General features: G+C 43.7%; 1 protein-coding gene across 5 annotated transcripts in view; it reads right to left on the bottom strand.

Annotated features, from left to right (window-relative positions):
• ARHGAP24 (Rho GTPase activating protein 24) overlaps positions 1-24,265 on the bottom strand; it is a 221,006-nt gene that overhangs the window by 54,368 nt on the left and 142,373 nt on the right. The window contains exon 1 of one of the 5 annotated variants that reach the window (XM_026847436.1): positions 5,439-5,642. The exons of the other annotated variants lie outside the window; for them this stretch is intronic. Coding sequence (XP_026703237.1) covers positions 5,439-5,442 — 4 coding nt within the window. The 5' untranslated portion in view covers positions 5,443-5,642. Of the gene's footprint in view, positions 1-5,438; positions 5,643-24,265 lie in introns of those variants that run through there. 5 annotated transcript variants of the gene reach the window in all.

Genomic DNA, 24,265 nt, shown 5'->3' with positions numbered 1-24,265 from the left:
CACCAGGACTGGGACCCATCCATGCCAGACCACAAATGATCATAAGCCATTACATTCATTGCATGAGTCATTACGTTCAGCAGCTGCTTATTCTTTGAGAATTTCCTTGGATGTAGCTCGAGCAAGAAGAAAGTATTTCCCACCCTTGCAAAGGGGAAACATGCAAAAATAAAGATGAAGGAAAAGCTACATCCATATGACAAAGACAACTGACAAAAGAAGGTTTCAGGAGTTGTGGGAGAGAGATGTAGGAACAGGCCTTCAGGCAAGAGGGAAAGTAGTACCTGCAGGACACGTGGCTGCAGAGCACAATGAGCAGCTCTCACCTCTGCAGAGACAGAGAAGGTTCACCCTGAGAAGCCTGCCCACCTGCCATCCCAGACTCTGGTGTGCAAAGAGGTTGTAGGTGAAGGACTGACCAAACAAAACCCAATACGTTTAGGAATGCTACTGATTCCATGTAATTACTAAGGTCCTGTGCTTTATCCCTAGGTAAATAGAACTGTTCCTTTAGTGACTCCACGTAGTGATTGAAGCTCCTGATCTCATGGGTCTGAAAAAGTAACCCATAAATTGCAAGGCTATCCCCTGTGGAGAGAACCCACAAAAGGCTGTGTTTGTGCTAAAACAGGATCTCAGGAGTGACCCGTAGGGACCGGACAACGGGTGCAAGTTTCAGCTCCAAGGATGAGTTACTGGATAAGGACACATGTGCCCCAGAAAACAAGGGAGGGAAGGGTGACAGCAGTGCCTGGGCTCTTTCTGTTTAGGCTCCAGATGTCTAAAGCACTTGGGATTCCGCAAACCTTTGATACAGCAAACCTGACCCGCAGGATGACTCTGGATCAACATTCTATGTACATATATGTGCTTATGTGAATAGTCAACTAACACTGAACAACTGGCTTTGCTCCACTACTTGCTTTAACTCAGGTACTGCATAAATCCAGCCATGTGCAATACTCACTTAACTTTGCTACTGTATTACTTTTCCCAGGCTAAAACATGAATGTTGAAGCCTAACAACCAACTGCAGCATGTAGAATAGCTTCACTCACCCCACCATTACGCAGTGAAAAAACACATCTCGTGCAAGGACCAACAGATCCACACAGCTCAGTCATGGCATCAAGAGAGAGACACACGGCACTGCAACCAGAGAAGAGCATCTCCTCTCGGCAATCCCCTCCTCACAGCAGCACAGACAACCTCCCTTACAGCTCCATAAAACACACCGGCACAGGAAGAGACCTCATCAGCTGTCACCCTGACTGTAAAAGGTATAATGCCATCACCTACTGCACATCCCAAAGCGCTATGTCAAATTTGCCTCATCCAGCTTCACTTAATAAGCAAATCATGGCCTCTTGCAAACATTTCAGTTTACGACTGGTCTCAAGATGTAGCGCCATGCAAAGCTCGTTACAGTAATCCCCCCCTGAAGTAATGAGGTGTTGGATGAATTTAGTAAATAGTGCATTAGAAAATGGTTATATTCTGATGAGGTGCAGGTGGAAGGCAAACAGTAGGAATAATAATTATCTAAGACACCTGTGCAAGGTTTAATCCTTGCTGGGATGAGAGAGCACGTTGCCGTTGCCCCTCCCCCACCCACACCGGTCGGGTTGGAAGTTAAACACAGACCCTGGCTAAAATAAGAAGAAATTTAATACAACAGAGTGATAGAACAATCTGAACAACAACAGTATCAATGGTAACAACAATAAACAGCAATAACAGTGAACGAGACAAAAGATATATAGAGAAATACTGCTGAATGATCAAGGAGCAAACCCGCCACGTGTATGGCAAAAACCAAAACCAGAAGCGAAAATAAAAAGGTTCCGCCCCTGGACCTGAGGTCAGCATGGTATGAATAACCCGGCTGGAGATCCCTTCCCCCTCTCTCTCTGCTGGGGAAAACTACTCTATCCTGGCTGAACCAGGACAGACACCCTATGCTGGCTTATCCTTTCTCTACATTTTGGACAAACAGTGTCAATTCCAATCCCTTAATCCAGAGGTCCCAGTGCTTCATTACCCCATCACCCCTCCTATCCCATCTTGAATGTACCACAGGTACCAAAATGGTTATCCAAAGGCCAGGCTTGTACATATACTGCATGAAATCTTCCATTTCACTGTCTGCTAGTGTGAGACAGCTCCAACAGTGACACGTTTGAAAAACACGTCCGCTTGTCCTCTTTTGCTAAGCTTTGAAACAAGGCTCCGAGCCTACTGAAGCAGCTGCAAGCTGAACAAGAGTTTGTTTGCAAAAGAAACTAAATTTCTCTGGGACAGTACCAAACAAAACTGAATGTCCCAGACAGCACATCCATTCTCTCTCAGAGATGGCAACAGAACCACTTGAGTCCCTCTATTAGTATTTAAGCGCACAACTGGGAAAAAACCCACAGCTGTGCACCAAGCCTGCTGTGTCAGAGCTTAAGTGCTGTTGTGCTAGTCTTCCCCCAGAGACTGCTCTAGGAAGGTGCCAGGCTTGCACCTTTTGCAGATGGTAATTCTCAGCTGACTCCCATGCAGGTGGACTCTCTAAGGGCACTGAAAAGGATATTATTGCACGTATCTACAGAGCACTGCACTTCAGAGCCATCCTGGAGCAGGCTGTGCTCACCCACCTCAGTTAATACAGCCCTTTGGTAACTAGTACTGGCATGAACCAAGACAACCCTTTTACTTCTATCCACACTATTGTAGAGGCTAGAGATATGTGTCACCTGTGTTAGCTTCAGCAATGGGACAGAACCCCTGCTGCCACTTGCCAGGAGTCCTAGCTACGGGTCCTTAACTGGACTTTCTTTGTCCAGAAGATGGACTGCTCCAACCACTTCCCACCACCATCACATCATGGCTTACCAAAATCTCTGAACACCACTAGAAGCGTTGAGTACCTTGCAAACCAGCTCACCTTGGCCCTTGCTCTTGTCAAATCTAATTGGGTGGTTCTCACAGAGCCCCTGACTTTTTTACAAGTGAGAACAAGGAAACGCTGCTCGAAATGTGCTAATACTGTATGCTGCCTGTAGCTCAGGTCATAAGCAACCTTCAAGCCAGCCCTACAGCTTTTGCTCTGATAGCCACAGAATTCAGCAGTAATTTCTTGCAAAATGTGTTTCTTCCCGGTCCGCCTGTCTCCCCTCCCTGCAAGGGGCAAAGGCGGCTTACGATCAAAAGAAGAGAGACAAGTATATCAGCAGCCTACCAGATCTGCTCAAAGCCATGCAAACAACAGCTCTGACCTTGGAAGCAGTCAAAACAAAATTACATCTTATCTCATTCCCAGCATGGGTATCTGATTAGCCGGAAGGACACTTACTATGGCAAGAAAGAAGTATCCTCAGTACACAGAGGAAAATCTTGCCTGCATACAACAAACCAACCCAACCATAAATTCACAAGAGTAAAGTCAGAACAGTTACTTTATGAAAGGAGGCAGCTGGGTCCTCAAAGTCAGCTGCCTGGGTGCCATCCTATCACTAGGGATGAGGTCACTTGCCATTCCAACCTTAGAACTCAGTGTCCTTGCGTATACAATATTTTGAGAGGTAATTTTAGCCTTGAAAACATAATTATTCCTTGGACAATGATGAGGAAGGATAGAATAGTTGAAGGTATTTCCCAAGTGTGAAAGGAAGTTTCTAGTGTGTGCATGGAGGTGCAGGAACCACACTGGAAGGTAAAGGGGGCAGACCGACTCCAGTGCTGGGCTAGCAATATGCAGTTCCATTGGAGAAGAGTTACACTGGTAAACTATGCTTGCAATAAACTGCTAATCCCATCTGATATACAGGGTTAGAAAAGAAATTAGGAGGTTTGTGTCATTTGCATCACAAACTATACAGGTCAAACTGTTTCTCTGCAGTAAGAGGGCAAGGTGAAGCAGTTCAGCTAGCGGAATAAAATAAGGAACTTCATTTTGGGGTTAAGATTTGGGTCTGGAAGTTGAAACGCAGTTGTCATCTAAAACATCTTTGCTGGGTATTTTGTTTGTGTGTGCATTTGTTTGTTTTAAAGGAATGAAATACTATCTAAGTTATCCCAGTGTGTGCAGTATCAGGTATAGAACAAAATTCCTCTGAAGCCAAAACCCCAACTGTTAAAAAGGAATGAGTTGAGAGAGACCTTGGGATTTGCAGCAGCCAACCATTTTAAAAAAGCAAATCCTCTCTGAGGACAAACCACACTGAAGTTGTTCCCAGGCTGCATTCAGGGAAGGGAGGAAGAACACGTATTCTGGCTCAAGTTCTGAAAGAAAACCTTGAATTCTATAACCTGGGCAAGCGTAGAGAGGCTTTATTTAAAAAACAAATAAACAAAATAGTCAAACATGTTTTGTATACCCCAATCCACTTCCTCTGTATTTAGTCCCTGAGCTGTTTATTTAAGGGTAAAGGAGTTTTACCCTTGATCCTGACCATGGACTCCATAGAGCGAATAATGTTCAGAAAGCTGCTTTTGGCAGAGATGCCACAGAAATTGCTCACAGCTACCTTCTGGGAACCAGTAATTTATTTGTTCATTTGTGAAGGCCAGGATCTGAAAGCTACACTGCATTAGGAATTTATGAAAGACTCATCAAAACAAAGAAAATTAGATTAATAAAATTTCAGAAAACAATGTCTCTGGAAACAGCAATAAATGAATAGTAAGTTTCTTCCTGTCCTGCACACCAGGTGATGACATTTGGGTATATTTACCCAAGAAATACACTCTCCTTTCCATACCCTGCATGCTGAACATACTGCTGCATGCAGTACAGTTTCTCCCAGTGGCATCACCAAAAGTTCAAGGTATTGGAAAAACAAGGAGGCTGCTATAGAGATCTGCAATATGGGCTGACAGCAAGTCCTTTATCTACTGTTGCACTCAATTTCAATAGCTTTTTCTATCACGTGATCTGCAAACGATCAATGATAATCAGAAATATTTGATTATAAGGTCTGGGCAAATCTTTTAGTGTTTGTGATGATTTAGAAAATAATGGGCTACTCCAACTCCTGATCAAAGTAAACTCCACGAGTGGTGTCAGTGGTCACAGAGATAGAGACAAGCAGAATTCAGCCCTACTGATAATGCACAGACTTTCCACTGGCCTACCACAAGAACAGAAATTTACTGACACACCAGTTTTCAAGGCATATGATAGTTACTGATATGAAAAAGCTGCCTTCTGAATGGACCATATATTACATGCAGTCATAGAGCTATTCTCAGCCTAAATCCTCTGCTGAAAATACTCTAAATATACAACACAGTCAGTACTTGAAATTTAAAGTAAAAAAATTAAGTATTTGATTCATAAAAATGGAAACAAAAAGTCCCAACCAACAACAGAAACCTCAAGTAAACCCAAAGTATAACTTCTCCTTCAGAGAAATTATTGCAATTATAGAGTCATAAAAATCATTGCAAATTACCCATAGAACTGACTCAGCATTTCTCCATGTCTTCCTTGAGCCTTCTGACCATTGTTTACAGTGGAGGCATTTCAAGCTCAGCTGCCCACTGGGAACCTCTATCCCACTCAAGAGTTTCAGGACCGTTTCCGCAGGAAAGTTGATGCTACTGAATCAAAGCAGCTGAGCCGCCGAGCCCTCTGTGCCTCCTGCCTCCTCCCTGGATGGTGAGGTGCACCAGCCACACAACAGGAGGGGAACATCAGTTATCAGAAGCAGCATGAACCACTTCTGCGAGAACAAAAGCCCCAGAGACTGGCCACAAAAAGATAAGCATCTGGCTCCTTCTGCACTGGGAATAAATACCCTTTAGACCCCCAGTGGTTCCTGAAGGACACACGCAAGCACTCCAGCAAGCTGTACCTGCCTAGCAGCAATGGGCTGAGATTTGCTTCTTCACTCTTAACCAGAACTAGAAAACGGTCCTTGCTCCCCCTTGAAAGCATGAACATAACTGAAACACAGCAGCAGCGCGCAGGAGGCAGGCACCTGAGGTTTTCAAAATCTCTGATCACATGCAAGATGTGGTAGCACCATCCACAAGCCTCAAACACAAAGAAAGGGCAGGTTCCAAGTGATGTGTGCACGTGAAGGCTGTGAAACAGAAAGTTGGGCACAGAGAACCACCGAGTTGTGTGAAATGCCACGTACTGGGGTTATTTCAAGGAGGGGGAGTGAGCAGGGAAGGAAAAAAAAAAAAAAAAAGACAGAATTGCACCAAAATCTCTCCATGCCTCCAAGAGCCAGAAACTGCAGTGATGGTATGCTGCAATGGGGGGAGTCACGGATAGAAATCCCAGAGAATACAACCAGTGGGGCACATACCTTGCCACTACAGGAGTGGCTGAAGTAACCCTGTGACCCATTCCCCGCGCTGTGCTCCACCCCAAGAGACTTGCCAAGAACATGGCCCAGCTGCTCAAAAAGGTGCTGTGGATTAACCTGCTCCTCAAAGAACAAATTCCCATTCTGTAACAACCTCCCCCCAGACTGCATCAGCTGACAGAAGTGAGATGCAAGACAAACAGCTTTCAGGGACATCCATTAACAGCAGTAAGTATATACTCATTACGTGTTTTACCAACTCTGGGTGATAGCATTTTACCTCACGTAAATCAGTCTATAGCAAATTAACCCCAAATTTCTTCTTCCCCCCCCAATTTACAAATCTCTGGATTTGTATTAGCTTCCATCAACTTAAAATCAAACTTAAAATCAAAGCCACCTATTTCACCTCAGTCATCACAGTTTCAATGATTACACTGTACAGAAACACTTTTTCTGTATCTCATACAATGACAGATATATTACTGTACTATACAACAAGCAACCAGCCAATTCTAACTCCAACACAAGGTGCAAGTTGGAAATATTTCCACTGAGAACAGTAGGGTTAAACTAGTCCAAACATATCAGCAGCAGGCTTTTGCAAGCAAAATAAAAATTTCTCTGCTGTTTCTCTCTCAAACACCTGTCAATATCAATGGTAGTCACATCATGAAAGAATGCACAACTGAATATAATGGAGCCAAAAATATTGCTCCAAAAATCTTTCAATTTTTCGTTTTATGGAAAACACTGCAGTCTCTCATTTGGCCTTCATAAAAGATGAACTGATTTTTTTTTTATATTAAGCTGTTAAAATGAATTTTACTACCTAACTGTGACTTCAAACAAACTTTATCGGGGAAACTATTCAGAAAAAAAAGTAACAGCCCACTACACACTGTGACATAGTTAAGGATAGTGGAGAAAGACAGAGACTCTTCTGTTTCACCATTTCATCACAGCAGTCAGAAAATCCTATTTCCTTTCTGTCTGCAAAGCCCACGCTACTGAACAGGCCTGTGAAAACGAATCCGGCAGTCACAAGGGACACTGCAGCCAGTTCTTGCAATTACGCTGCGCACACACGCTGTGTCGGGACGCGCTGGTGAAAGCCCTTACTGCTGTGAAGTGCCTGCGTATCATCGAGCTTATTTCAGTGCAAGAATCCCAGAAAATCTGCGCCGGAAACCAGGCAACTGGTCCGTCTCTCAGCTTCGCACCACGCAAACTCAACCTTCCGATCCCTCTGCTGTCTCCTGCTGCCTTGACCAGCCTGGATATCCCCCCAGGGTGGGTGCTGCCCAGAGCCAGGCCCCATCTGCCATCCGCAGGCCGTTTCGGTACGGGGAACGCAGGGCAGTCAGCCTTACCTTGGATGCTGTGCGCTTCTAAATGCCACGCGTCAACCGCGTGTGCTGGGGTTCCTCACACTTGCTGAATACTAACTACAACATTTTCTTAAATAGCCAGTTAAATATCTATCCTGAAATATATGCAAACATTTATTAATTTAAACTGAAATTTGTAATCCTTTAAAAAGGACCTTTCAGCATACTCCACTGTCCGGGGTTAGACATTTTCATTGCATTTACCTCCGGCCTAATCCCAGCTAATCAAGCTTCATTCATTAACCACAGACAATTAGTTAATCCGATATTATCATAACAGGGGCCAGATCCAACACAACGTTGTCATACCGCTTCTTCATTCCTTTGAGGGGAGATGTAAATTGCTCCTAATTGCCAGTGTCAAAATGCCCGTTTGCAATAAAACTTTCTTCATGGTTGGTATTTGCTCTGAATCTACTTCTCATTTACAACATATGGAGCTGGTGTGCTCACCACCTGCTAGGGGCTATTTAGAGTCAAAAACCTTTCTAATGGTAGAAATTACATTTCTATTAGACTCGCTGGATACTATCTCTCTACTGAAAATCTGAAACTGAGTGGTGTTCAGTGCTACAACCTCTTTTCTGCTGACAGGCAAGGGTAAGCTGAAATGAAAAGCTGATTTAATTCTTAGTTTATTTAAATTACAAGTAACTTTCTGCGCCAGTGCCTTGAAGATCTCAGCAGTAATAGAGAGGCTTTGTAGAACTCCTGAGGTCTTACAAAAATAGGATATGATAATTCAGCAGTCCCTGTAGAAATCTGAAATATTTTCAATAGCATTATGACTGAACATTAATAAAGGAATCTCCACAGCTTACTATACAGGTATAGTGGCTGACAATATTTCATTATAAAAATTCCTAGAGGGCAGCAGGGATTCAACTATGGAGACAGCACTAACATCCGCAGCTGTGAAAGGAAGGAAGCAGAATTTAGGCTATCATTTATTAAAAAGGACCTTGCCTCTGACACTCATTCAGAGCTCATTCTTGCAGTTACAGTTCTTCTCCACATAAAGCACATGTCAAAACATACCAAGATAGCAGTTCAGGTTGGAGTGCAGTTGTCTTCCAGGCTTTACATAATAGATATTTTACCTTAGTTTTTATTCATATAATTACCACACTAAGTTCTGGTAGAAAGGGCACAGTTTAAAAGGCTTCCAACCATGCTGTTAGGCTTCCCTACATACTCACGTAACAGGTACGTCATTACTGCACAGTGACTGCAATACCCGTTGAGGATGATACTTCCAACCTGACATAGTGCATCTGTAATTCAAGAGTGGAACTTGGAAACATATAACCTTGAGTGTACAGTGGTATAATTAATAAAGAAAAATGACATGGAATCACACATTTAATTTACTCTGGCATATTTGAAAAAATGTACAGTTGGTGAATTGTGTGATCAAAGGAGCGGAGATTGTGAGCCTGGGGCTGGAAACATAATAACGTACTTCGTCTTACAGCTCCTAGTCCAAACCTGCAAGTGGTCTGCACAAACTAAGCTGGAGCAGAGAGACTACAGAGGCATACAGTGTCTCCTCGGGCTCCAAGTCACCCAGTGACCACAGTGGCAAAGCATTTCTCCACTTCTGACCACTGTAGGACAGTGTGTAGGCCCACATGCACAGACTCTTCCTCTGGCACTTTTCACAGGGGCTGTACATAATGTATTTGCCCGCAAAGTGAAAATAAATGGTAAGGGGAGGAAGGAGACTAAGGGAGAAAGGGTGTTTCCCTCATTTTCTGTATTAAAGATATTGCAGACAAACATTAACTGGCAGCTGCAATTTCTACCAGGTGCTTTAAATAATATGAATAAATACGTGCAGCCATAATGATTGCAGATGGGTCCCCTAAAGACAGCACAGAGCTGTGGTGAGGAAGCAGGCTGTGACTCAGTGGGCAGGAGCCTGTCTTGGGGCTAAGTGAACATTTGGCCTGTTACCTGCTCTGGTGGGAGAGCATCTACTCTGAACAGGGTCACAGAAAGCACCTCTCTGCCCTGCTAGTCCATCAGAGGACTCCGCAAACAGCCAGTGGTGGCACATTTCTGAGCTGGTCCTGTTTCAGTTGTGGTGCTTCAGTGGTTACAGTTCAGGTTGCTTACTGAAGAAAATCTCCAAAACCTACTGACTATTGCACAGAAACCAGGGGAAGAAAGCAACCAGTCTAGAAACGTGTGCATGCGTGGAGTGAAGTCTGGTCTTATTCATGAAAACTAAGGCTAAGAGGAGACAATGTGTGCGATCCCCAGCACAAAGCTGGACCAGGCACACAAAGGAGGACTCTGCTCCATTAGTCAGCTACAGATGACATTTCTATTTTGACAAGGATTTTAGTCAGAGTGTAACCCTGCACTGCACCCAGTCACTGAACTCCAAATGCAATGCAGGTACCGGTGGGATTTATGGTCCTGAGCTTGTATTTGGTGGTTTATGCCAAGCACTGTAAGCATCAGACAAAACTCTCATTTCTCCTCTGCTCATTTAATATCTCATTACCAGATTCACAAAAGGACCTCAGTAAAATTAGACTATTGCAATCCTAAGGAACTTTCATTTGCTTAGACAATATGAATGAAAAATGAGAATGCACTTATATAAACAAATTATATTTTACCATTTTCCATGCCAATGTGGCAAGAGAATAATGAAAATGGTTTACACTGAAATTCCTTCTCCCAGTAGGTAGAAATTTTTTATCAGACATGACACAGGATTAAAAAAAAAAGGTCAGTGAGGAAGTTAACCATGTTGCAGCCTGACATCTGCAGCTTGAACCTTTCTTTCTGAGTAGATCTTTTCATATATGTGCAGAGGAAAAACATGCAAGCCAGCCTCTGTCTTGGCTTCCACAGCCCCATTTCTGGTACCATCATTTCTGTAGACTCAGGTGGCTCAGTCTTAAACTTGGTCTAGTTGTATCAGTAAAACTTGTAAAGTTCTTGTTATGGTTAAATTCTGCCTAGTCATGGAAAACATGGGCAGACTTGGACGCTCCCCTAGGCTGAAGTAAGATTACCCTGTGGTGTTACTTTAACACAGGTAGGTAAAACAGCTTACAACAAGCAATTCTGAACAGGACATGCCTACGTACTGCTGATGTGATGGGCATGGAGATCCTTGGATAAGGAAAGTTGTCCCCAAAGGCTTGATGCCAGTTATGCTCCTGGTTTAGCATAAGACTCACCTGTGTTGACTCTTAAACCAATTGTTTTGTACTGCATTTAACCCTGATGACATACATTAAATATCTAGATTGTATTAAGAAGCCATTCTTAAAGCACATAGCTGCTGTGGCAACGATTTTCATAGAAAGATGTTCTCATCTTGCCATAAAACCAGCAGCTATAATGGCACCTTCCATTCTTGGTCATACTCCAAGAAAATACATCCAGTCACAACAGGCAAAGCAGGCAGACTGCTGCTGCCATCAGCAGTGCTATTTTCTGCAGCTTGATGGGCTTTCACCCAAGCTGTTCTTCCTAAATAAGGACCCCTAAAGCAGGTTAAGTAGCCAAGGCTGCCTCACACAGAGATTACTTCTGATGAGCTGCTGAGCAACAGCAGCTCTACTCTGTTCTCAGCACCTGCAAAAGGCATTAATAACCACCACAATTACTATAGCGAAAAGGTATGGAGAGGTGCTGAACAACCGGCTACTACAGCCATGGATTTATTAAAAAAACACAGGCCTTCCAGGTTGCTGAGCACCCCTGGCATATTTTAACAAGAGAGCAGAAAGGTAGCCGCTTCTTTTCATGATCTCCTTCAGGGAGCCGGCTTCATGCTGGCACAGCCATAGCAACCCAAACAGCAACAGAGCATCCACGCAGACAACATCAGACACAGAAATGCAGTAACTACCCAAGTGAAACATTTTCATTAGTGACTGCCCTGGACCAGAACACAACATCTGAGCCCCTTCCCCTAGAAACACTTGGGTAGTAGAACCAAGATCTGAATCACAACTTTGTGCTATTTCTCGTGTAACACTTGATGTAAGGCTTGTGTTGCAAGCATCATGGAGGAGAAGGGAATATGAGACTTAACTCTCAGCTCTTGGGGTGACAACAACTCCTACAAAGCACAGCTTTGGCTCACAGCTATGACTTTTTGAAATGCACACATGGAGCTCCCCTTTACAAGGGGCCATTATAACTGTGGAAGGATAATGAAAGCCAGTTATGAGAAGGTGAGGACTCTAGCTGCTAGCAGATGCCAAGTTGCTAATGACCCCACAAAGACGAAACCAGAGACAGAGCTTGAGCAACAAACATCCTCAGCAGATGCCATCGGGGCTGGCTCTCTAGGAACAACAGGAGGGATGAACCAGAAGCAGCTACAGCTATTTCTGAATGACAGAAGCCTTCGCCCTGCAGCAGTGCTGCCCAGACAGCCTTACACCCACTCAGGTAGCAGTTTGTTCCCTCTAGGGCTGCAAAGATTAAAAGAATACATCACATCTGTGTCGTCCTTGAAACACTGCCACTTCATTTTCATCAAATCATAGCACCTGCTGCTTCAGAAGAGGAGTCAAGAAATAAACCCCTGCTTCTCAAAAAAAAAAACAAACCACCAACCCAAACAAACAAACCAAAAAAAAAAAAAACAAAACAGAAAGAAGATTAAATAAATGGCTCTATCCCAAGCAAAGGTCTTTGTTCTAGTGATCACATTTAAGAGCATGAGCATGTCTTTTCCCCCATCCTCTCTCCAGCCTGATGTCAACAGCCTGCCCCAGGCTGTGAGAATTAACTCTCCACAGGAAAGACATGACCCATGACACACAAGATTATTATGTTTTTATTTTCTGAAATGCTTTTCCAGTCCAGCCAGAAAAAAGCAACAGGCTCCTTCAATGAGGCTGCGAAGGGTAAACAGTCATGGAGACTCCTGTAACACCCTGCCAAGAAAAGCAATATAAAGGGAGCCTTTAGGAGAGGACACACTCCCCCCCTCCCCCGTCCTGCAGGTCCTGTGTGTCACTCACTCTCACACACTCCCTCCTCCCTCCCTCGGTGGGAAAATCAGTGTTTCATTAACTCACCCTACAACTCAGGGTTCAGTCTGCTCTGTGTCACCGGGGAGTCTGAGGGACCTCTGCTTTTGTTACTGTTGCTTATGAAAATCCCTCTCAACAAATACATTTGATACCCACATAAATCTTTTTTCTTTTAATATCTATCATGGGCTGTGGCCCAAAGGCAACACACATTTTCACATCTTCAGGATTTTTCTGTCATGTGCATAACTCAATTAATGAAGGAAAAGACACATATGTGAGCATATTTTTCAGGAGTTTGCTGTAGACTGGGAAACCAGTTATTTTCTTTAGCTGCTGCTGCTATAAATCAAAATGTGTAGATATGAAAATATTAAGATATCCTTATTTATAGCTATGTGAATAAGTGAGTTTGTGGAGTGCTGGCCAAAGAAAACCAGTCACTTCACTGACTCAAAATGACAAGCTTTTTGGCTTCCTTGGTAAAACAAAACTGAAAATGCTCATTTCAGAGCAATAAAAAAATATTGTAATCCAATATGAAAGTAATTTGTTCATTTTATGCCATATCTTAATAGCAATCTTCATCATTTCAAAAGCAAGATAAGGTTTTTCCAAAAGAAAAAACACCTCCACAGCCATTATTTGTTGAAAACATCAAACAAAATCTACTCATACTTTTTTTACCTGACCCATCTGGAGAAGTCAACTTCATGTATAGTTTCAGTCAACCAAGAATATCAAGCAAGTTTTCCAGCCCTCTTTTACCGCAGCACCCAAGCACTGGTTAACAAAATAATTTTTCTCCCTTTCTAGTCTCAGAAATTTGATCTTGAATAAATATAAAACACTGCTTGCAGCAACTGTGCAGTCATGGGCAACGGCTGAGCCTCTCTGCGGCTGTGGGCAGAGCTCATGGCCTGGGTGCAGCTCCCTGTGGCACCAGGCGCTGACTCCAGTCACCATCTGTTCTGTTCCTCTCTGCTCTCCTCCACACACACCAGTCTGATTGACTTAAAATGAGCATAAACACTTACACAGTCATTATCGCACTGATAACTTGTCCATGGGCGCACTGATCATTACCAGTTTGGTTTGACACCATGGCAACACACTACCTGGGATCTGGCTGCAAACAGCAGTATTTTGCTTATTTTGCAAGCAAGCTAGCACTTTGTATTTCTGGTACCAAAGCATTAAGATGGGCAACTAAAATAACATGGGGAATTAAAACACAAGGAACAAAAGAGCAGGAGCAATTTCTTTGGTCTGTCACTGCACAGATCCAGGCAGATATGTTTGTGTTGTCTGGTTTAAGAGAAGAAGCTGAGCAGCAAAGAGATGGCATCTGGCTCCCTGGGCCAGCAGGTCCAGCCTGGGTTGAAGCCCATAAAATGCAGCCAAGTTTCTTGACGTAGGTCAAGCAGCCAACTGTTGGCATGAAAGCTGATGTGAATTCTCAATGCTCCCAAATGATGATTTAAAACCTTACTGTTCATAATGCAAAACCAAAGCCCTCACCACTTCCATCTCAAGGTATACTCAATAGCCAAACTGAAAAGGGCAAAATTGCTGACATGGAAAATTAATAACCTCAAACTACTGTTTAATATCCCAAACTGGTGACTTTTGGTTGGAAGTCTTATATTAGGATACTTCTAAGGTAGTGCTTCTCCCCTAGTTGTTACCCATTTGTAGTCACCTTTCAACCATGATGTTTCATTGCTGCATTCAGGAAAAACATTTAGAAAACAAGCAAGATATGTTCTGAAATGTTACCCACACTGTAACGCATCCCCTCCCTTGCATGTTGCCAGTCAGCAGTCAGGCCTTCACCTGGCTTCTGCCACTGAGCAGCATCCCTGTGCAAAGACCTTTTTTTTGGTACTCAGTGAGGCAGCCCTACTGCAGGTGTTTTGATCCCAACCTCAGGCATGCCGTAGACTGTCCTGCGTCGCCCCATCTGTAACACTGTTGTTATCCCTGGGTTCCTTACACTGGAGGAAATAACAAAACATGTCTGCTTTTCACACGCCATGTGCTGAGTTGGTCTTGCTTATGAAGTTATACAGAAATGACAATCTGACAATTTAGCAAACACCAACATCATTCCCTTACCTTTACTTCAGCATCTCTTGCTAGCTGAGCTCTAGGGGCCACCATTACCATGTTTTGTGTCTGGGGGGCATCTCTTGGAGGTCACCTTCAGCCACAGAAGCCTAAACTCTGCAGCACCCAGACCCTCAAATCTGGCCTTCAGAGCCAATGAAGGCAATCCACAGCGTGGCCCCTTTCCCTCTGCTCTCCCTCAACATCCACACTTGCCTGCCCAAGGCACCTTTGGGCAGTAATGGATTCTCCTGGCCTCGTTTCTCCTCTCCCTCTCTTCCACCCGTTCCCCCATAGCAACCTCATCATGATTTTTTCAGGAATGTGTCCACCACTCCACCACAGGGAGACTGTGTCCTAGCCCACAGACGGGTATGCAAAACGTTTATTTCCAACTCATTTACACTTTGTTATTCTTGCAGTCTTACGTCTTTTCCCAAAGTTCTTCAGCTGGGAACAGAAAGCCAGACCCTAGGACTATAAAACAAGCTCTCATAAGGAAAGTTGTTCTGTGAATTGCTCTGTTAACAAACAGGGAAAGAATTTAAAAGTGAAAGAAAAACACAACTGCAAGGACAGCCCTGACTGAAACCTGCCTGGTAACTCCTGTCTGTATTTCAACATCCCCTCAGCCACAGCACATCGTATGACTATTCTCTCCTGAGCAGTCTCAGGCAAAATTAATTAAAGGCACAGGCATTTTAACACAACCACCAGGGTGCTTTCTCAGTCTTCACAACAAAGGCATCATTTTCTTGCTCCTGATCTTCCAAAATAATCTCTGTCCCTGAGTAAATTCAGATTTCAAGAGAAAGTGCAGAAGGTCTCCAAGAACCTCATTAAAACGCTCCTTTCACTGAGGCGAGGCAGATGGTTTTATATACAGAAAGCCAAAAGGAGTCCCACGCCAGGGGCAACCATGTGCCCTAGTAAGGAGAGAGGTGGCAATGGGCAGTCTCCACTGCAATTAGCTTTTGCAAAAGGTTAATCCCTGACGCGTTTTGAGGAGGCAAACACCAACCTGCCCTACATGCCTGCACACAATGGAAAGATTTTTATGGCCAAGGGCAGAAAAGTCAGGGACACTCATCAAGTGCACATTTCTCCCTGAAAGCCATGCTGAACAGCAAGTTTCTAAGTATGAGCTTCTGCTCACAGTCAAACGAATATGATCTAAGGAATATGAATCTCCAGGTGCTGGGAAAGGGGCAGGAAAAGTACAATGTGCAGGTTCTAGAAAGGACCTCATTTGTCCCAGGCATCCCACACGTTCCCCATATTGTGCTATCAAGCTATGACAAAAATGAGTCACTAATTTCTCTAAGCCTTTAACACATGGATTTGGTGGACATATGGTTTATATATGTTTATGGTTTATACCAAGGCTTGAAAGGCCTAACAAATGGGAAGAGAAGCATGCTTTTGTGAGCAACACTAGAGCAAAGCAGGACATTTGTTGCCCCCTGTATGATACACATTTGAATGAGCTTTGTAACAGAAATTTTTTTAGATTACCTTTAGGTAACCTAAGGCACAGTTACCTTGGGGAAATCCCTCCAGCCTCCAGCAGAACTGTACTCAGAGCAGGAACCTGTGCTAACAGCGAGATGAACACTGAGGTTACCTGTGCTTTCACGGTTTTTACACCCCTTGCGATCTTGCTTCCTTCAGGGGGACTGGCCTCAGCCAATGCGGATCCTGGTTTAGCATTCACACTCTGTGTATCCTCAGTGCAGATGCGGCAACAGCGCTAAGAGAGGGCGGGTGTGAGATGCTGGTATCAGCCCAGCCCCTGAAAATGAGATACCAAAGGAGCTACACGGGCAAGTCCCAGTAAGATGAGTGTGTCAAGGGAGCTGACCTATGAGCAAAACTGCTTTCCTCAGCATCTTGGTTAGAAGCAAAGTCCTTTGTGAGCACAGCTGGCTGAACAGACGGGAAGAACCAGTTCCTTCCAACTGAGTGGTAGAAAAGAGGATGAAATAAAAGCTTACATGCAGTTTAATACCAAAGCCAGCAGGACGACTGAAAATGGGGAAGGTAAAAAATAAACCAAGGAGTCTTATCTATCCAGATCTAAAAAGTTACCACTGATTACTGAATGAGTACTACCTCTAACTTCACCCTGCCCACAGCTTGCAAATTTTGCTGAACTGATAGAAAATACCACATCTGTAGCCTGTCACTAGCAGCTCTCCCTCAGCCCCCTCCCCCTAAGGAGCTCTGCTTTTAGGCCAACTCCTGCACCTGAGGCAACTGACTCCTCCCGGCCTTTGCTACAGAAAGGCTACAGAGGCGATACAGATGCTGCCCTCCCTTCCAGGTTATTCTCCCGTGCTTCCTTCTCTAACAGCTCCCATCTCATCAGCTGCTCTAGTCAGATAAAAAGGTTGACAGCTGAAGTACAGCACTGTAAGGAAGAGGCACCACAAATAAACCTTCCAATATTTCACAGGTCATCCTCTGAGAGACAATCACAATAAATAGAAATTTCTTTCTGGAATTACACTGCTAGCTTTTTCCTCAGAGCTGTAATTCAGAATACCCTTGAGTACCTACATACTTTAGTATGTTATTTCCCTTGCATATTTACAAGAACAACACTCTACGCTACAATTCTTTTCACTTCATTAGTTTTAAATCTGAGCACCTTCTAATTCCGCTGCATTTCTTTTTTTTTTTGTCATAGCAGGCTTATGTTAAGAAAAGTAGTGATTTCACGAAAATCTCTGACATGAGAAGCTGCTACTATATATGAAGTGTGAGAATTACATTAATGTTGCTGTTTGCTGACAGCTTTCCAAACTACCATAATTCTATGCCACTGTGGTGTGTAACAGCTACAGTTATACTGCTGGCACAGCTGCAGCACGGATTTAACACATTCTTGATTTGTTCTAATTCTGGTCTTTGTTTGAGAAGTCCAGAGGTTTCTTCCTTACTGTCATGATTAATTTTTGATGGGAAAAAAAAAATACTAACAAATAATTCTGCCTTGTTGTAGGACTTACTGAACCAATTCTCTCCAGGAGAGAAAAATAATTTTTATTTCTATTGTAGAAAAACTGTGAAACTCCTAAGTAAGATTTCTCTGCTGTCAGGAGCACTGTGAATTATTCTTAGCACACGCTGACACATATGCAGGCTTTTCCAGTACAGACACAATGGAAATCTGTCATCAGGAAGCACTGCTCTGCCCTCCAGCTTGAGGTGCATTATAACCACAGCTCCTACATGCTCGTTCTGAGGAACTGACATAAGTTGAAATTTTCACATTACAGAAAGTTTCAGCAGATGGAGGCTTCTGCAAACAGATTCCAGTTACATGCTGCACTGATGTAGATGTCTTCATATGATTACAGATCACAGTGTTGGCAAACCAGAAATGCAAAAACTTCATCTGATGATATTTACCCTGGGACAACTCACAGCTTTCAGTATAATATTTTGAAAAAGGGACTTGTCCACTTCACTACAAACACAATGTCCCTCTAATTGCTGTTGCTCCTTTTACTCGCCCAGTACAAAACCAAAGACCACACAGAGTACCTCTGCTCGTTACTGATGCTGCTCCTTTCAATTCCCAACCTCTTTTCCAGTTTTTTCAGGACAGTGAGATATGCTGGTTTGTCCCAGCACAGCTCCCACCCTCAGTTGTTAACAGGCCATAACCATGCAGCTCTCCACCACTGGTCCAATGTATGTTTTATTCTCACTCAGGCAGCTCGGTCTGCTGCCTAAACAGCCCCGGACAAAGATTACGCTGCCACAGCAGTTTCTACATGGAAGAACCATTTCTTGTTAATGCCTGTCATGCCTGTAGCAGTGTGAAGCTGCTCCGCGCAACCCTGTGACCTGAAGTTGGCAAGGGGAGCAGGATGGGGCTGCCTTCAAGTCAGCTGGCTGCCAACAATCAGAGAACCACCTCGCCTTTGGGGCTGCTCTTTACGACTGTTTAAAAAAACCACAAACACTTTAGAAAATTCAGTTTTGATTTCCCAGATATAAAAGCAGCCTGCAAGGTGCGGTGGTGGAGAGGAGGGGAGTGGACAACTTAAATCCACAGTATTATACAGGTCTGGGTATGCTCACTTCTTTCTTTTATACTATATGAGTACACAAGAACGTTGTTCTCTGGATATTAAGTGCAAAAAAATGAATCTAAGGGGATTCTTTCAGTTTAGTCATGCAATTTAGATCAAAGTATGGTTTCAGCTGGGATAGTATTTTGCATATTCTGAATGTATACAATGTACTTCAGAATTAGCCAAAATAGTGATCCAATACATCAATGAGCTACGAGGTGCTGAAAATAGGTTAAATAGTTGCAAAACTCAAAGGAGCATGTAACAAAAGGGATGGGCAGCACGGCAGTGATTTTGCAATGATGACAAGTGACATTGATCCTACAAATTACAGAAAAAGAAGAATATGCCTGTCATCTGTTTTTGTGATGCTTGAATCTCAGTCCTGAAAAAGCCCAGGTACCTACCACCAACAGGGTGTTTGTTATTCAGTATGTTACATGTTCTAGACCAAAGGTACAGTTTTATCCTCAAGCCTGTCAGTTCTCCCCAAACTTGCAGCTGAGCAGCAAAGAAAATTTAAAGCAGTGACATCTCAGCATTTCCTCTTCCAGATCCAGTAATTAATTAGCTGTGCAGTACTGCATCTTGCCTGCTTACAGCCAAAAAGCACTTCCTGATCCAGACTTTGGCTGCTAAGTGACTTTAATCATGTTAAAGAAAAATGTAAGGAGGAAAGATTCTCTTCCCTATGTAGGTGCTCCATCACTGCAAATCCTACCATGAACTCTGAAGACAGGCTGTCAAAAATAAATGTTAAGTCTACTCCGTCCTCCTAACCCTGCCTGTTTAGGGGAACAGACTTACCCTACCTAGTTCATAATAAGATGCTGGGGAAACATTGGTTCCATCTGCAACACAGCAGACACAGTAAAGGCAGACAACAAGAAGAAAGGATAAGAAACAGAAGGGTTTGGAGGACCTCCCCCCACCAAAAGAAAGCAAGTTTTTCCAAATGAGAAGAGTTCTAACACTGAAGTCCCCTGCCAATATTAGTACTACCTGCTGTCACAATTAAGGGAATTTCAAACCTGGTATTTTCAAAATAGTCAGTACCTGGAATTGCGTGAAAAACATCCAGGCATTTAACTTGCTAACGATAAATTATTTTCTATAAGCTTAACATCCAGTGAAGGCATCGCCAGGTGTGAGATGCCAGCTGGAAAGGCCTTTCCTGGCCGCAGCAGGGTCTTCTTTCGGGTTTGTTGTGACCTGGAGAGTGAGCAGCGGCAGGGCAAGCAGCTGACACCACCCCCCCACTGCTCCATACCCCACAATGAGAAGTACCATGCTGCCACGCCAGGCTGCGCTCAGGCAGCTGTGCCCTCTGAGAGCATCATGTCAGCAGACAAGAGGTTTTGTACCTGAATGTAATCGTGGCTTCATTAATACAGGACTGCTGCCTGCTATCTGTTACAAGGAGCAAGCAAGCTTTAAACACTGAACCACAGCTGTGAACTTACCTATAAGTACTGAGTATCCAACACTCACACACCAACGCGTCCCTAAAACATGCTGCAAACCTGTCTTTTAGATATACAAATCATCAGTAATTGTGGATGCACAACCTTACAGCAGACAAAAAGTCACTTCAGCTGTATCAGTTTGTTTCATTTAACCAACTAAATTGGTCTCGCATTCCAAATTTAACAGTAATAACCACAAGAGATAAGGCAAAGCACCCTTAATGCAAAATCACAACTCCAATTTGTTATACAAAACAATACCTACCAAACTTACGCCCTGGGTTGGTGCCTGTGAATTGAGAGGCTTCACCTTGCAGTATCTTCCCATGCCTTAGGAAACACACTTCCCCCTCAAGCTTCCCTCTCATTCAGATGGTTGACTGGGTTGATCTGTTTGTTAATAAAGTGGTTCCCAACATTCACATACCAGATTGTGGGTCTGCCCCTATTCATTTTAATGCTATTTTTGTCTGTTTTTAAATGAGTATTACCATGACCTGCTCTTGTTATAGTTTATATTGTCATAACTCACCTCATGACCTATTACAGTCCTTCTCTATCAGCCAATTCCATATCAACTCCCCAATTAAAGTCTCAAGGCAATTCAAAACAATTTTTAAATGGTAACAATTTTTAAGTGATAACTGCTGTTTCAAAACTGAACAACTAACCTGTGGCGGCAGAGTTCAAGGCCACAGGAATCTGTTCCTGTAATGTCTCCAGCCTTCTCTACTTTAATGGGGCTTTTGTGGGGTGGGAGGAGCAGCTCTGCTCTCATGAGAAGGACATACTTTTATTACCGATCTGGCAAGCTGAAATGAAAATCAACTGTGCCTAAGCCTTCCTTATAGTGTCCCTGTAGAAAAAAGGGGGGGTTTATTTTCCAGAAAGAACAGGAGAGGAAGAAAATATGTGAGTCGCAAACGTCAAAGCAATAATAATCTAGAGTTAACACCTCATCGATTCTCATTTCACCTAAATCAGCTCATCCAATTTTGTTGTTGCACGACTGCACTTACTATTACATCTACTTATCATGTGCTGGGTAAAAGCAAATGCTACAACCACTGCCAAATATTTCAGTAAATGAAGGTTTTGCCTTCCTTGTCCCAGCTGCTCTCTGCTTTTTTGCAACTTTTATAATCAAGAGCCTGCTTTGTACAAAGCCAGTGCTTCAGCTCCCAGTGAAGTGCTGCAGAGCACCAGCAGAGATTTCTGTTATGATCTGAGCTCAGAGGGCAACTGAGCACCATGCAGCTCGCTCACCCCTTCCCCCTCAGGAATGGGGAGGAGAAAGTAAAGCAAAAGGTTTGGGAATTGAGACAAGGACAGCGAAGGATGATTTACCCATTATGGTCATGGGCAAAAGACAGAGCCTTAGGGGAAGAATAAGAACATCAATTTAACTCAAACACTAACACCATCACCACTTAACAGAGTGGGCCAGTGAGAAGCATTACCACATCTTGAAAATACCTCCCTCCCTTCTTCCTGGGCTCAACTTTGCTCCTGATTTCTTTATCTCCTCCCCCCAGTGCACTGGGGGTCAGGGGATGGGGGTATGTGGTCAGTCCTGCTGCTTTTTCCTCCTCAGAGGAGTCCTCCACGGGCTGCAGGTGGCATCTGCTCCACCAGTGGCCTTCATGGGCTGCAGCAGGGTCTCTGCTCCAGTACATCTCCTCCTCCTCCTTCTTTCTTCCACTGACCTCAGTGTTTGTACAAATGTTCTCCTTGCAAGTCCTCCTCACAACTTCCACTCCTCCTCCTGTATTCCCCTTCTGAAATACGTTATCCGAGAGGCACAGCCACCATCGCTAATTGGCTCAGCCTTGGCCAGAGGTGGGTCTGACTTGGAGCTGGAGAAGCTTCAGGAAGCTTCTCACAGGGGCCACCGCTGTAGCCCCCTCCTCTGCTACCAAAAACCCTACCACATACACAAACCCAACACACCTTCCCATTGCACTTCTGCTGCACTGCAACTCTTAGACAGTGAGAGCACTTCTTTCCCCTTTTCTCTCAACAACAGAGCAGCTTGTGTGCTCCCCTCTTGCCCCTGAATCAGAAGACCACATCCTGCATTCAGACATTTGAATGCAGAATAAAGCTTCCAAGTCCTTCCAACACTGTCATTAGAATCATTCACCTTCAGCAAAAGTAAACAACCAGGTACCCAAAGGTAAAAAAGAATTTCCATGTGTGACGGAGCATGGTTGAAGTGACAGACAACTAATTGATTGCCACAGTCTCCTTCCTCAGTGCTCCTTAAAACTGGGTATTGTATTGTTGCTATCAATAAATATGGTACCTTCTGCTCATGCTCTAACACACTGATATTTCTCTGACAAAGTAGCCATCAACAACACAGCTGACATCTTTTTCCCTTCTGCTCACAACAGAGTCAACAACATCCTGTGATCAAAGTGGGAATGAGGGCCATCTTAACACTCCATGTTGCCTCTTCACAAAACCTCCAGCTAACCGGCTTCACATCAGTAGCCTCCATGAAGGTTCAGCACAGGCCACTCCACCTGGGCCCTGCTTGTCACCAGGCACAAATGGTGACAGTCTGACAAGTGCATTAAAACTTACTTAAGTTATCCAAAGGGAGCCAGACAGAGACTTTTCGTACAGACCCCTCAGGCTATTCTTCTTTGCTTTAGCTTCCTAAAAATACCTCTTTAGAGGGGAATGAGGCTTTCAGGGTTTGCTTGTTTCTTTTTTAACCGGTTTTGAAAAGACTCCCTCATCCATAGGCTTTTGTTGCTTTCAGCAACTAACAGGTCAAAAAGCTGAAGATGTACTGACAAAGGAAACCTAACCTACATCTTGCCTCACTATGCTAAGTTACATCTTTCCTGTGCATGCTTATTCAATAAAGGGAAATGGTGCACATCAAAAGGGTTTCAGGAATTGCAGCCTCTGCTCCTGCCTCCTCAGTAGCTTTTTGCTCAGCATTGGTGAATTCCTTTAAAATTTCTCGGCCACATTTTTCTCTTTCTGCAAAAAGCAATTAAGAATATTTACTGACCCCACAGGGTAGACAGAGCACTTCAGTTAATTAAAGCTTGTAAAGACTTTAAGATCATCCAGTGAAAGACTTTATAGGAATGCAAAGTGTGTCATAAACCCAGAAAATGACCCAGCAGAGGCACAAAGGTCGTATCTGAAGTGAAGTGTGTCAAATAAAGATCCTGTTTAGATTTAAAGAAAAAACTTGTAATTTAAATTATTACAATGTGCTTTCCCACTGTACCTTAGCTGAGATTTTACAACACAGTAATCAGAGAGGTAACAGTTTCTCATGCTACTTGGTGAACTGGAAGGAACGTATTTAAAGGTGATCTGCAGAGATACCTGTCAGAAAGTGCTAACTACAGATATTGGTATATTATCTGCTTTAAGCTGTAAAAAGACAGAGTTAGGACCCGCACAAGCATAAGCAAAAATGCCTCTCGCTACTTCTTATCACTAGCTTTAAGTCAAAGCCTCTAAGTTTTGATGGTAAAAAAAGAAATCGACTCCCTTCAATACTTCAGAACCTGAAAGCTGTCAGTGATCAGGCTCTTACAGGGTTGAAGGACAGGATCTCTTGAGCTGCATGGGGAGCAAACAACATGCAGACAAGGGACAGAAGGTGTCTACAAGGGCAGCGGACAGGCTGCTGCTGCTGCTACCACAGCAATCTGCCAAGTCAGTGGTAGATTTAGCCCCCAGGGCATTTCACATACACCACTGTAAAGCAAGAACCACGCACGGGTTTACAAACTTGCCAGCTGCAAGTCTGACCAGCTAGCATCACAGATCAGGACAAATACTTTACAGTCCTTGATGTAATAATTACATTGCGGTGACTGCACCATTTCACAAGAACTCGCTGCTGCTTCAGGACCCTTCTCC

Source organism: Athene cunicularia (assembly GCF_003259725.1).
Source record: "Athene cunicularia isolate RWA chromosome 4 unlocalized genomic scaffold, athCun1 chr4_part2, whole genome shotgun sequence".
Classification (NCBI taxonomy): domain Eukaryota; kingdom Metazoa; phylum Chordata; class Aves; order Strigiformes; family Strigidae; genus Athene; species Athene cunicularia.
Note: the sequence above shows the minus strand (reverse complement) of the source record. Positions and strands in the feature narration are given on the sequence as shown.